This window comes from Takifugu rubripes, chromosome 7 (genome assembly GCF_901000725.2).
Source record: "Takifugu rubripes chromosome 7, fTakRub1.2, whole genome shotgun sequence".
In the NCBI taxonomy this organism is placed as follows: Eukaryota; Metazoa; Chordata; class Actinopteri; order Tetraodontiformes; family Tetraodontidae; genus Takifugu; species Takifugu rubripes.
Genome location: NC_042291.1, coordinates 10,043,902 through 10,057,972, shown reverse-complemented (window position 1 = coordinate 10,057,972; position 14,071 = coordinate 10,043,902). Strand labels below are relative to the sequence as shown.

The 14,071-nt window shown below is 43.9% G+C and overlaps 1 protein-coding gene across 7 annotated transcripts in view; it reads right to left on the bottom strand.

The window, feature by feature from the left end:
• The window catches only part of LOC101066789 (RNA-binding motif, single-stranded-interacting protein 3), a 75,758-nt gene that overhangs the window by 22,894 nt on the left and 38,793 nt on the right, over nt 1-14,071 (bottom strand). For all 7 annotated transcript variants that reach the window (XM_029838292.1, XM_029838293.1, XM_011605439.2 and 4 more), the window contains exon 6: nt 532-689. In XM_029838292.1, the coding sequence (XP_029694152.1) occupies nt 532-689 (158 nt within the window). The remainder of the gene's footprint in view (nt 1-531; nt 690-14,071) is intronic.

Here is a 14,071-nt window from a genome sequence, read left to right as displayed (position 1 = left end):
ATGGGGTTTCCTCTCTTTTGTCCTGGTTTAAAAGCCCCATTCACTCTGAGCTGTTGTGTGTCATGTCTTCTTTGTCTGCCCCTATTCAGCTCTGTTCACCCAATCACAGCTCAATGACTAATTGCCTGCTTGGCAAGCAAAACTCAGTGTGTGTCTATGTGCGTGTGTGTGTATATGTGTGTCTTGGGGTTTCTTCGCATAGGCAGTGACCCTGAATGAAGCCCTGACTGCATTCTAATCACTGGCACGCTCCACAATGAAACTGAGAACACCCGCAACACACACACACACACACACACAGAATCATGATGGGGTCACGTGTAAAGGAATGTAGAGTTGAATAATTGGAGCTGATTAATCACATGGTTGTAGATAAGTCAGGGTCCACCCCTAAAGGAAAACAATCTGCATCCTTTGTGTGGAAAACTTGGGCTGGTTTTAAACAAACATGTTTGATTTTTGATGTTTGGTAACATGTGCCATTTACAGCAGAGGGAATATCACAGCACTGTGACATCTCTTTGTGCCTACCTTGCAAATCCGACTCCTCTGCTGTGGCCGTTGGCGTCCCGCAGTATCCGTGTGGAAATGACGTGGCCAAAGGGCTTCAGCATGTTCTCCAGCTCCTGCTCATCCATGGACAACGGCAGGTTGGAGATGTACAGGTTGGTGGGGTCCTGCTCCTGTTGCTGTTGGGAGGAGGCGCGGCAGAAAGGGGGTTGAAAAGGTTAAATCGTGCCACTGCGGTACTTTATTTCCATATTCATGACCGAATGTCCCTGTGCAGAATAAATGAAGCATGTGAGTGAGGTGGCAAACTCTCCAAATAAACATCTGCCTGGGAAAAAGTTGCACTGGCTTTATGCTCAGAGGCCCTGTGGCAATAAAGACTGGCCCCCAGGATTTATAATTGTTAACTCACTTACATTAAATTTCCTTTCATGGACATCAGAGGAACTTTCCTGGTTAGCAGACTTTTTAATTTTCTTTTTAGTGTCCCTCATTTGAAATGATGTGCAGGGGTAAAAAGCAAATGCAAGTCCAGAATTTGATACCAAAATGCAATGCAGGCACATAATATGCGCTAGCGTGTGTTTAATCAGTGGAGATCACTGACATGTCTGGTTAAAGTCTCTGGGTTTGTGTCATTCACATCCATCCGTTCCTGCACACACCCCAGGCTGTGCTTAGCTGAGCTCTAAAATGTGGCTGTCGCACCATTTTCTCTGAGGCCAACACAGCCAGAATCCTGTTCCGTTTGTCCGCCGTGTAACGATTAAATGCTAAAACCGAAGATTTCCTCTCCCTGCGGTCGGGGTGGTTTCAGACACCCTCTGTAAATCAGTAGAGAATACCGGGTTGTGTGCAAGAAGACTGCTGCCGTAATGACCCCGGCTCAACCCATGCATGCCGTCATTGCAATTTGGTATTGGCAGAAGTTTTCCTTGGTATCATCACAGGCCCCAGTCTGGGGAAATCATGGGGGCAAATCCAATGGTGGCATCATGGCAGGTTGGTAAAATCCCATTACACCTCACTGCACCATCTCCAGGCACAGTTGGCTGTAAACCTCATTTATTTGCACGCGTGCTTTTGGGATATAAAGTAAAGTGCTCCGGATCGGCCACATGTGAATGAACTCTGCTTGACTTTGCTCAAAGTTGCAGTTTGCATTAAGTTGCTTCTTGGTGATCTTTCTCTCCACATGTTGCAAATGACTCACCCCTCTCTCCCTCACTGTCCCTGCCTTTGCCTTGGTGTCTCTCGGCCCCCCCCCCCTCCCTTTAACATCTGTCATGAGCTGGAAAGAGCTTCACACCAACTGTGCCTCTCCCTGACAGTGTTGTCTGCCTGCCAGCCTGTGTTTTCAGCCCCATTAAACCTCATTGCTGCATCATTATAGCGGTTTTGCACATTATCCTGCCACTTCCTGGTTGCCCTGCACTGCAGCAACACCTGCCGAAGATATAAAGGGTAAAGAGAGGGCAGAGTGTTGATAAAGCACATATCAATTTTTAAAAAAATCCAGCTGGGTCTGCATGGCAATTGCTTGGATATAAGCGGGCCTTTAAATTTACATTTCATCATGGCTTGCTAGCTTTTCAAATAGCAACACTCGGCATCAGAAATGGCTCACCGCAGCCCCCTGGAGCCTTGAATATGATGAGAGCGTGTCGAAGAGCATGAGAAAATGGGCACAAGGAAAGCTTTTGAGTCCCCTATGTCTGAGTATATACGTTAACGTTCCGCTCATTACGTATTTACTCCTTACCTTTCTCAGGGGGCAATCTTCCTCATTTCCTCTGTTAATCCATCTATTCTTTCCGTCCCTTTGCCCTCATTCAGCTCACCTCCTCCTCGTCTTTAACTTCCTCTTTTCATTCCCCTTTCTCCTCCTCTCCTCTGGATTAAAACTTAATATCCTGCAATGGTAGCCTTTCTGTCTAAAATGCAGTCTGAATGTTAATTAATATTTAGAGAGCAGTAATTTTTCTTTCATTCCCTCTCCTCCTCTGTCTTCCCTTTTCCCTTTCCACCTCAACCCCGTGGTTGCCTCTCACTTCATTACCATGCATCCCTCACCTCTTTAGTTCCCTGAATCTTTTCCTTTCTGTTTCTCGTTTTCCAAACCTTTCGAATCAATTGTCTTATGTCTAAAGGCTCCCACAGCTTGATCAATGCTTACCGGACATATCATAAGGACTTTATTCATCCTAAACTCTGACATCCTCTGGCTTTCACCAGGATATACGCATTTCTCCATTTCCATGAAGATTGGCAGCTGCGTAAGAACAACGCAGGACACTGATTATGACCCACGTGGTCCGTCTGCATCATTTAAACAGGCTGCCTCATTTCAGCATAGTTAAAAAAAGGCTCGATCCTTATTATCCACCAAGTCCAGTGTATCATCCAAAGAGAGCCAGTCCAGGTCTCTTTTTTAAAAATTGTATTATTAATTTACCTGGAGCGAGTTGGGCTTAACCCACAGGAGCACATCAGCAGACACAGACATTATTACCATTAACATTGTTTCTATTCTACAATTAACCTCTTAATTTTCAGGTTCACTTCATGCAATTCCTTTTATTTTCCCCTTTCGCTTTCCCCATCTAACCTGGCATCCTCTCCTCCCATCTTTCTTTCCCCCCACTTACTGTCTCCACTGTGTGTATTAAAAGGCCAGTAATTCATCACCGAGTCAGAGCAGAGTGCAGCTCCTGCTACCCATCAGTGTGCAGGCTGCTTGTGTGCCAGCCATCGAGAACCTGGAATCAATCACCCAATCCCGAGACGCTAAAACCATCAGGGAGGGTCAGACAGAGACAGAGGAGGGAGCCAGAGAGAGTCAGTGGGAGGAAGGCGGATATGCAGAGGTATAAAACACCAAACAAAACACGGGGCTTTAATAAACAGCACTGTGGTCAGATTGTCTCGTGATCATTTTGTGATGTGAGCTAAAGCATCGAGGCATCGACGGCGGCCAGCAGCAGCTCTGCTCTTCCACTGCTGCTGCTTGTCGTTCAGGCCCCGCTCACAAGCGTCTGTCATTTCCTGTTCTTCTCGGACTTCCCGCTCAGCCTTCCACCTAAATATAGCATTTTGTCTCAATGGAAAGCTCTTTCTGGACCACGCCTACTTCACCCCGAAATCTAAATGTGTGCAGCGAAAAGACTATTAGGACGACTGAAATTCCAAGGAGCCATGAATACGAAATATATTAGATGCATTTGTGTGTAATCTAACTTTCATACAGGCCGACATTACAGCCCCGTATGTGCAGATTCTCCCCGTGGCGCTCTCTTTTCCCTCTCCGTCCCCTTTTCCGTACAACTGAATGCCGTAATCAAGGCTAATGGGACTCAGCTGTTGGACAGTCTAATTACCTGGAATGCAGACATTCATCGGGAAAACAGGCTCGCACACACACACACACACACACACGCACGCACGGACCCAGGCACGCACAGTTCAGGAATTCCCAGAGAAAAGTCTGTCTGGGAAAAAAAAAATCTACATTTGATTTATCTGTTTTCTTTATTCAATTGATGATTCCAGGAATTCTGAAGTTTTTGAACTCATCACACGAATAGAGAGAGAGAGCGAAGAAACATCTTTATGGAGGAATGTGTGTTTTTTGCAGTTCACATGACAACAGAATGCACTAAACAACTCTCCCTGTTATTCAGAATCAGTGGCATAAGCTCGATTTTGCGCCTTTTCACAGAGATTTCAGAGAGACGGCAACAGCGAGCGGATATTTTTAGTTCTCGGAAGGGAATCGTTGTCTTTCTCAACAGATTCATGCAACTTACAGAAAAAAAGGAGCAAAGCAGCAAAGTTCAGGGATTTTGAGCGTTAACTGATAATCGTGTCTTGGTGTCACTGGAAGTCTTGTCAGTCTGATGTCGTAGCGTCTGCCTGAGGAGAGGGAGCAGGCTTCTGGGAAATCCTTGCTCTAAATGATTAATGGAGTCTGAAACCAAGGTGGGGAGTCGTCTGTGACTCTGTTAGTAGACACATTTGTTGATGCTTGGAGGTATACGTACGTGTGTGTGTGTGTGTGTGTGTGTGTGTGTGTGTCTGTATTTGAGGGCGCCCTGTCACACTTGGCTTCATGACAGCTCCGAAGGACTCATTAATGCTAGCTGCTATGCACAAACACGCACGCACAAAAACACAGAAGAAGACGGAGGAGCCACACGGGGCCGCGCTCATAAAGGCAGTTAGAAGCAAAGAAGTCAAGTGGTGATGTGGTGAAATTAAAAGAAAATAAGGAGGCTGAGGAGGACGATCAACAAGAAAATTGATTTGTCGGATCCTTTGGAGGCGCGATGGTCAAGCAGTTAATTCCCGCGTGTAAAGGCGTCGTCACAGCACGAGGGCGGTATCAGCTTTCTGAAGAGATTAAATAACTTTAAGATAACGATGAACAATAGGATAAAGCACTGAGCGGGGAAGCTAATAATGGCGATGGTTATAAAAGGAGCTGGTTAAAGAGGAAACCGAGGTCTCAACATCATGCTGAATCAATTATGACTGGATTTTCAAGCCGGGGGGAGGGGAGGGGAGCAGGGGGATCGGCTCTATTCTCTATATGCCAACACAGCCAGGTCCCACATGAGCCATTGTATGAAATATGGTGTGTTCTATGAATAACACATGAGCAGTTTAGTCACATGTACATAAATCTGTGACGGGCTGCAGCAAGCGGAGATTGATTCATCGATTGATCGGCTCTTTCATTTTTACATCCCAATTTGAAAAGCTTTAAGGTTTAATAAACCTACCAATGAATTGTGTTTCCCTGAGTTGGCAGTAATATTGGCGCCATCGCGTTTAAGCCTGTAATAAACCACTGCATTATCAATAGTACGATGCGCTGCATGCTCAGCACATTAAATGGCATTTTCTGTAAACCTTTCCTGTAAATGCCGTCTTTCCCTCGATATAATCAAATGTAATGGTTAAGATTTAACACAAAAGAACTTAAAGTCAAGTAAAATAATGCCTTTTTTTCCTTTTAATTGTGTCCTGCTTTTAAAAAGAAGCCTGTCATGTTTCTGTGTTCCAGCTGCTTTTATTGTGTTTCTAATAACATTTGCAGGATGTGTAAAGCACTTAGCAATACTTATGAATATGAAACGTGTCTTTTCTTTTAGGCAGATGCATTAGACTAATTGAATTATTTTTCCGTGCTGCGGCAGTAATTGATGTCGCCCGTTCCCCTGCTCTTCAGAGGCAGTCGACTTTCACGTCTCCATTTTCTTGAGTCAACATTTGTAGGAGTTTTGATTAAACAGGATCTTTAGAGAGCGACAGTGGCAGGAGAGTGAAACTTAGCGCGGTCAAGACCGGCGACGCGCTGCGCAGGCAACAGATTAAAAGCAGGCTCAGCTCTTTCTGAAATGATTCGCATGCCTCCTGTGCTGTTTTTTTTTATTTTTTACTTTTTCATGCTCCCCTATCTGCTTTTGCAGAATTGCTCCTTGATAGCCTGCCCGTATCGGAGCATTTCATTAGAAAAATGCAATAAACCAAAGGGGCCGTCGGATTGCTGGATTATCTTTGAAGGAGCACAAAATTAATAAAGTTTTAGCCAAACTTATTGACTTCAGCTTTCTTTTTTCTCTTTGGGTTTAGCTTGGCTCTCTTAACGGTACGCGGCTCGTCCTTAGACAAATAACTCCGAAATGAAGAGCAGAGCCACAGAGAGAGAGAGAAAATAAATTAAAAGGAAACTTTAAAATATTTTTTTAAAACAGTGTCGGGGTAGGTTTCTGTTATAGTGTGTTGACTTAAACATTTTTCCCGGAGGGTCTAGTGAAGAAGCCATTTCATCTTAACACCAATAAATAATGCGCAGCTGCAACCTTACATTCACCTTAAAGATGAGACTTTGGTATCATCCAGGGACACACAACACTCGCACGTCGCGTTACAGCAACACAAGTTGGCTAACTTGCACTATAATGTGGATGTAAGCCGTCCAAATCCACCCACACCTTCTGTTGGCCTTGGCTGTGAAGTCTTTGAGGAGTGCTGGTTTACGCATCAATAAAGGACCTTTTTCATCCAGGCTCCTCTCTCATCTGCCACACAGTAATCCAAACCTCAAGGTCAGGTAGGTGTTCGTGAACCAGTTTGGGCTGTAAACTAGCAAATATGACCCGAGGGCGAGCAAAAACGGAGCACAGCGTAACCTGTGGTCTCTCCATTTTATTTCATGCATTTATTTTAATTCTCCTTGTAATTTAACCGCTGCCGATGTGCAGCCTGGCCACGATAAACACCTACTTTCCTCGACAGATGATTCACTTAGCATTGTTACTGGAGGCCAGAGGAGATTGGAGAGCTGAAGATTCACAGCTCTAAATTATTATTCATCCATCCCCTGTGGCTGTTTAGCTTTTATATCACTTTTATACCATTGCTCATGTTCCCCCTATTCGTGTGTTCTTCATGATTTGACCACACACACATGCGGGGATATGTTAGATTTAGCCGAGTATCGATTTAACCGCAGCAGCTGCAGATATATTTGGTTGGATTTCACACGGTGAGACTGAGGAGTGGAGTCCGGCTTTATGGATTCCTCGCCACCTATACGGACCACACGCGCGGACACGCGTGCATGTTGTGTGCAGTATTTTGCTCGCACACCTGACACTGTTTCATCGTGATCAATGCCTTCGCAGACCTGGAGCTCGAGAAACCGCGGCCTGTTGCCATGGTTATCTCTATCTGAAACCGAAGGGATTAACCTCCAGGGGGATTGCATGGGGTTCGAAGGACGAGAGAGGGGGAGAGAGACAGAGCGAGAGAGGGAGAGAGAGAGGGAGAGGGAGAGAGAGGTGAAAAAGTGACTACAGTGTAATGACTGAAAGAGAGAAGATTGAACAGGATAGATAGATAGATAGATAGATAGATAGATAGATAGATAGATAGATAGATAGATAGATAGATAGATAGATAGATAGATAGATAGATAGATAGATAGATAGATAGATAGATAGATAGATAGATAGATAGATAGATAGATAGATAGATAGATAGAAGAAGATTGCTTTATTTACATTTCCTACCCTGCCAAGTTTGGCTCCTCATAAATTCCAGGACGGTGGTTTGCTTTGGCTGTGCTATAGGTTCTCAAGCTAAATCCAGGAATTTTCATGTTGGCTTACGCTTTGTTCCGAAAATCGAAAGAGCGCAGCCAGCACCGTCGCGCTGTAGGAACAAATAGTTCAGCAACTGTTTTCTAAAGCTAAAGTGAGCGTTTGATTCTTTCTGTTGAGGAAAACGCTGTGCAAGGACAACGCATAGCAACACGTCAACCGATCAATGAGACTCGCTGGATTATAGATTTTGAAAAGCATGTAAATCAATCCACTTTTGAACCGGCGCGGACCCTTTTTAAGAGTTGCCTGCGCGCGCTCTGTGGATGTGCGCGTGGTGCTGCTCAGCTGCTTGGATGAGAGAGCGGGCATCAGATGCTGGAACGAGGGTGCAGCGGGGCCAGCAGCTGGACCAAGGTTATTTACTTTTAGAAAGGGAAATGCAGCCTGAGTCAGCAGGAGCGCCCACGCATCCACACGCACACGCGCGCACACGATCCTGCCGTCTCTCACGGATCCTCCACAGACACACACATATTGAAAACGAGGTTAAACAGGCTCATCGGTGGAATACCATTGAGAAAACAGCAGGCTAATTAGCATCATATCCTCCACCAAGGACAGCACACTCACATTCATCATCTCACCTGTGCAAACCACATCCTCCCTGCTTCCAAAACCATTAAGCCCTAACAAGGGTTCTTAAACTCTCACCACTCACACTGAGCAGGTTTACTGTCCTCCTGAGGCAGGTCCTCATTAGAGCTTCATCATGTGTGCACCCGCCACGGACTTGTCCATCCCCTGTTTAGGCTCCCGGCTGTGCCGCGACCCCAGATTTTATGTAGACGTGATTAGGATGGACTCGCCACAAACTACCCAGTCAATTAATAATCACAAGCAGCGATGGAAAGATTGGTATCACGATGTATGAGCGGGGATCCAAGATCCCCTGTTTAATATTCATAGGCACAGCCAGGAATTTTACATGCAGGACAAAGGGGGGGGAAGTGTTCCAGTCCGTTAAATGGTTCTATATATCACAATATGACATTGTTAGATGTAACCCGGAGGCAAATCTGGGGGAAAATGTTTAAAATACAAAATATTTCCTTCTTATTAGTGAGAAATGTTCCTTACTTTATTTCCTTTGACCTTGACATTTCTACTCAGTCACAAATTAACTTGCTGTCAGATGTAACACCAAAGTTACAAAAAGTGTTGATTTGAAAAATGCTCGCGTAAAGTGAGGAAACCTGAGGAGCAAGAAACCGTTGGCGCCGAGGAACTTTTAATGACTTTACCGAGGAGAACCTCAGCTTGTTTACTGCAGCGGGAAGGATTAATAGAGTCTGCATTTCACACCTGTAAATTATTAATATATCAAATTGATAGTTGTTATTATCCAAAGGAACTGCAGTTGTTTATCCTTCAGAACATTTATAGACAGGGACAAGCTTCTGTGATGGTGATTTCAAATGCAGCCTTCATCATTCCGGCCACACGCTTGCTTATGTAGTCACCAAGACAGGCAACCGTCAGGAATAGAGTGGTGAAACTTTTGAAGGGAAGCGTGATTGAAATCAAATGGGGAGAAAGGGAGACAGATGAAGAGTTAGAGAAGACAGTTTGAGAGACACGCAGGAAAAAGACCTCATTGGGTTTCAGTGAGCATGAGCAGATGCAGATGTACTAAAAGGTTAGAGGATTTGATTTGTGATATTCTCCGAGAGCTCCCCACACCCCCGCTCTCTGGAGGAGCAGCCAGGCTACCGCTGTCCACAAATTTTGATCGATGGCTGAATTATGCCATCAGATTGTGAATCTAGCCGAATCGACTGCTGCTGCCTTCCCAATGATAAACAACAAACACGCCTCGCCACCAATAATAATGAGAGATGGGAGCGCTGAGCAGCCAATCACAACCCAGACTCCCTAAGATCCTCGTAAAATAGTCAGATTTGAGTCAGCCGCTCCGAACCCGATTAATTCATCTCATTCAAATGGAATGTTTCCCACGGTGCAAGCGTGACTTTAAACGCAGCACCGCTTTAATTTCCTGCCTGCATTTCTACCTTTCCTCTTGATTACTCTCGTTCCTCCTTCCTCGAGTACAAGCTGCCCACTCCATCACTCTCTTTCACTCCTCCCTTGCTACAACTCGGGCTTCCCACTTCATCCTTCCATCAATCTCTCCATGCACCCTCCCTCGCTTCAGCGGCCCACTCAAAGACTGAGTCCACAGAGGGGAAGGATGTGAGGAGAGGTATTTTATAGTGTTTTCCAGTTATCTTCTGTCCTTATAGAGCTGTTCTGTAGCCTGGCTCCATCAAACCGAGCGCCGCCCCCACTTTACAGCTGCCTACTCCATTCCTCCTCTGTTCTCACCCATGTTTTCCTCATTCCTCTTTGTTTTCCGGCCTCTCGGGGGTAATAATGGTGTGATACTAAATGTGATGGATCTCCCAAATGATGCATTTACCAGTTGAAAAATGTGCTACTCTTGCGAAATATGTTCCTCATTATCTTCTCAACTACCAACATTTTCATTCTAAATGTTGCCAATAGCTTTCCATGGTAAAATGTATAATTTTATTGCTGGATGCTCTAAATGTGCATGTGTGGCGCATGTTGTCCAGATATTGAGCTGTTAATAATTGGATTTATTTTAAACTGTAAATAAGTGTGATGTCTGAACTCGTCTTCAAGCTTTTTAATAAATGACAGGTTCTTTCAAACTTTGGTAAAGCCAGTTAGCATTAGCTATGAAGAGTCATGCTAACTGGCTGCTAACGATAAACTGGCTGTACGTATGCAGAGTGCTCTGTTTGTGGACACCATTCAGACATAAGAGATGAATTTCCTTTCAACTTCTACAAAGTTTGCAAAGAAAGGACTAAAGTTAAACTTTGACAGACAGGAAAGTGAGTCACTGCACCTGTGAGGACAGTAAATACGGTAGGTGCTAGCAACCCTAGCTCATAAATTAGCACTGTTATACACCAGTGGAAAACTTGGAGAGTCGTCTGTCGTCCCTCTCACAAAATTTACTTCACTTGTCTGATGGATGGGATACTTTCCCATCACCTAAATTGTGGACATTAAACTTGGGTTGACACTGTAAATAGTGGTGTCTTGTATAATTAGGCTTACAGATCTGCCCTGCTCAGCTGCTATGCTGCAATTTCTACCTATTCATCTTCTTTAATGAGAACATGTCATCCTCCAAACATAAAGACCATGTTGATCTGCTCAACAGTCTGGTCCTGCAAAACAGAAATGCTTTCTACTTTTATAGTAAAATCTAAGTCTCAGTCACATGATTTGAATGTTTCCGTGCTAAGTGGGGTGTCTGTTACTCTGTTGTGTTAGTCTCTGAAATATAACTTCATTGATGAAGTTGTACAAAACTGTGGGGACCCTGGCTGGAATACTTTTTCTTGTAACCTGATAACATAAATGTTTTGAGATGTCAAATTCAGCTGAATATTTTAAAAACATTAAGACTTCTAATGTTTCAGTCAGATGCAATTTCCAGCTTTGGAGCTTGGCAATAACGCTTTATTCTTTAACCTAACGCTCTTAAATCTCCAGTGGCTTTCTCCAACATTCCGTGATGGTATTTGTTATTCTCTTATTATTCTCAATTTATTTTACAAGCAGATTTGCAAGTGGACTGCTTTCCACGCACGTCTGTGAGCGATCAGTGAGTCCAAACCCATCAGTCGAAAGCTGTCAAAAAGGGCAATGTTATGTAAATCTCCTCTTTCCATGTAGAGGTACAGGTAAAACAGGCTGTGTGTGGTTCTAGCCAGCAGGCTGAACTCTCCTGTTTAACACAAGGAGCAAAGTTTATGCTTCCATTAGACTGTTGTGATTCCTAACGAGAGCTAATACAGAAGCACATTAATCGCCCATGTTGGTCCTCGTCTCTAACTCCACGTCTCTCCCAGTCGTTCTTCCTGCCATCTCTTCCTTTCCTCTACTTGCTTATCCACTTAACTGTCTCATCTCTCTCCCTCCTCCACTCGCACTAACGTAACAGGAGACACACTCACGCGCAACCGCACACGCACAAGCCCGGCCTGGTAATGCAGGGTTAATAAGATTGGAGAGCAGCTGATGGTTGTGCACATTTAGGCCAGATTACATTTAATTCGATTGGGTTTCACTCGGTCGGCTCCCACCCATTCTCCTCTCCTGCCTCCCTTGCTTTGCTCTTTCTCCTCATTGTCCTCTTGCTTTTGCTGGATCCAAAAAAAAAAACCCACCCAGGTTCACATGGAGGGAGGAGAGCGAGAGCACACGTTCACCTTTTTTTTGTAGAGCCACACGTACGCATTTGGCCACTACCTCATCCTCCACTTAAAATTTGATTTATTGTCTGGATTTCGCAATGTCAAGTCCACCTTGAACCAGACAAAAGCCCACAGAGAAAGAAAAATAAACCAATTGAGCAATACATTAATGAAGTGTATGTTTCAGAATGTGTGCGTTCTGCAGACAAAGGCTGTTCCCATTCAGAGCTGCGATAAGACTTATTTTATTAAACTACATGGACATTTATTTATTTTGTCAAAATGAAATGAAGTGATTTCAAAGACTGTTATGAAATCAAAGACACCAAAGTGTTTATCAGGCCCCGGAGAATTTCTGAGAGAGACCGGATGCTTTTAATTTTTCATTAAGAAGGATTAGGTTAATAAAAAGAAACAACATCTTGGACAATCAATGACGGCAACAATGACAGCGTGAACAATCACTCAGCGCGCATCTGTAATTTTTTAAAACGCCAACCTAATAATAAAATGCAAAACAAACCGGATTTATTTATTTATTTTGCTGGGAGGGACTTTTAAAAAATGAGAATAAAGAGAAGTTCTAAATGATGTCCCTGTCTTCCAGTCATTGTCTTTGGTTCTGCGTGTGTTTTTAATAGCTGTCACTCACGCACGCACAAACCCGCCCACCCACACACACAAACACACCCACCCACACAAAACATACACACCAAATCCAGAGCAAAGCAAATTAGGCATCTGGCTTTTATCAGACATGCGAGCAAGGAGTGGAAGAAGGAAAATAAAAAGGAGGCAAAGAACCACAATAATCCCAGAGTTTATTTGGGCTGAAACAATAATGGTTTAGCAAAGTTCACCTCTTGTCTTTGCATGTGAACCATTTCATCCCAGCCCACACCTTCATTTACAGTTTATGTCCTCACTCAATCCTCCAACTAATGACTCTGGAGGAGGCACAGCAGCACCTGCTGCTGACAAGACATGTGCACGCCCACACACGCGTACACACACACACAATGAGAATGTTGAAAGGGGTCGGATGAAGGGAACAAATAAGGTCAAAAAAGAGGCAGAGATGGCCAACAAAGGTAAGAGGTAACAAGGACAAAGTGGAAGAGAAAAGAAAGGGAAAAAGTAGGGAGGGATGTGTGAAGTGTCGGCGCTAGTGTACCATAATTAGCATAGTAACCTTGGATGTCAGTGAGGGGGTTCACACAAACACACACAAGCACACAAAATGCCTGATAGTTTCTATCAAAACACAACTTTTGAAGTTTTCTTATGCTAGCGTTTAGCAGGTCGTCTGTCGCACAAGGGAGATGAATATGGAAGAAAATAGAACCTGCGGTTGATTTGATTTGATATTTACATGAAAATGAGGCAGAAAAGTGTAATTAAAGAAGCAGAAACTTGTAGCTGCGGGGGAGAGAGAGAGAGAGGCCACAGTCAAAGAGTAATCATCATTTGGACAATAGTAATTACAAAGAAATGCCCTGATGTAGGTGAAAGACACACACACATTTTACCTCATATCTCGTATTGTATTTTGCTCTATTATTTCCAAATAAATACATACAAAATTCAACCTTAAGAATCTCTAGCTGTGATTAATTCTGCAAAAACAAACGTGCAAACTTGCCTCGAGAGCACTTTAATCAATATCAGGAAGCTACCTTAATTATGATGAACTTTGAGGTTGGCAGCTGAATTTCCAGACAGCTTTTGAAGGTACGGCTGCTTCTTTAGCTGGTATTCAACTCAGCGGGGAAGTGCCTGCGATGGCACCGATACTAATCAACACCTCCTTCCTGTCAGCTGTTATTTTATGTGATTGCTGACTCTAATCATTTACACGGAACGTGCAGCGGGTTAGTCTGATAATCCAAAAACAACATCAGTCCTCTGCTGCCAGACTGCAGCTCTAGCTCGCGCAAACACCAAAAGGTAAAAGAGGAAAATAAGAAAACAGCAAATCTACAAATAAAGCTGAGACTATAGTTCCTCAGAGTTGGCAGGAACCTAAGATTTCATTACCCCCCCCAAACATTACTGCATATTCTATTATTGCACTGTTTACCTACTCTGATGCGTGCCTGGGAAAACCGTCCAAGTTTCTGTGTTATTCTGTATTTATGATAGAGCCAACAGAATGAT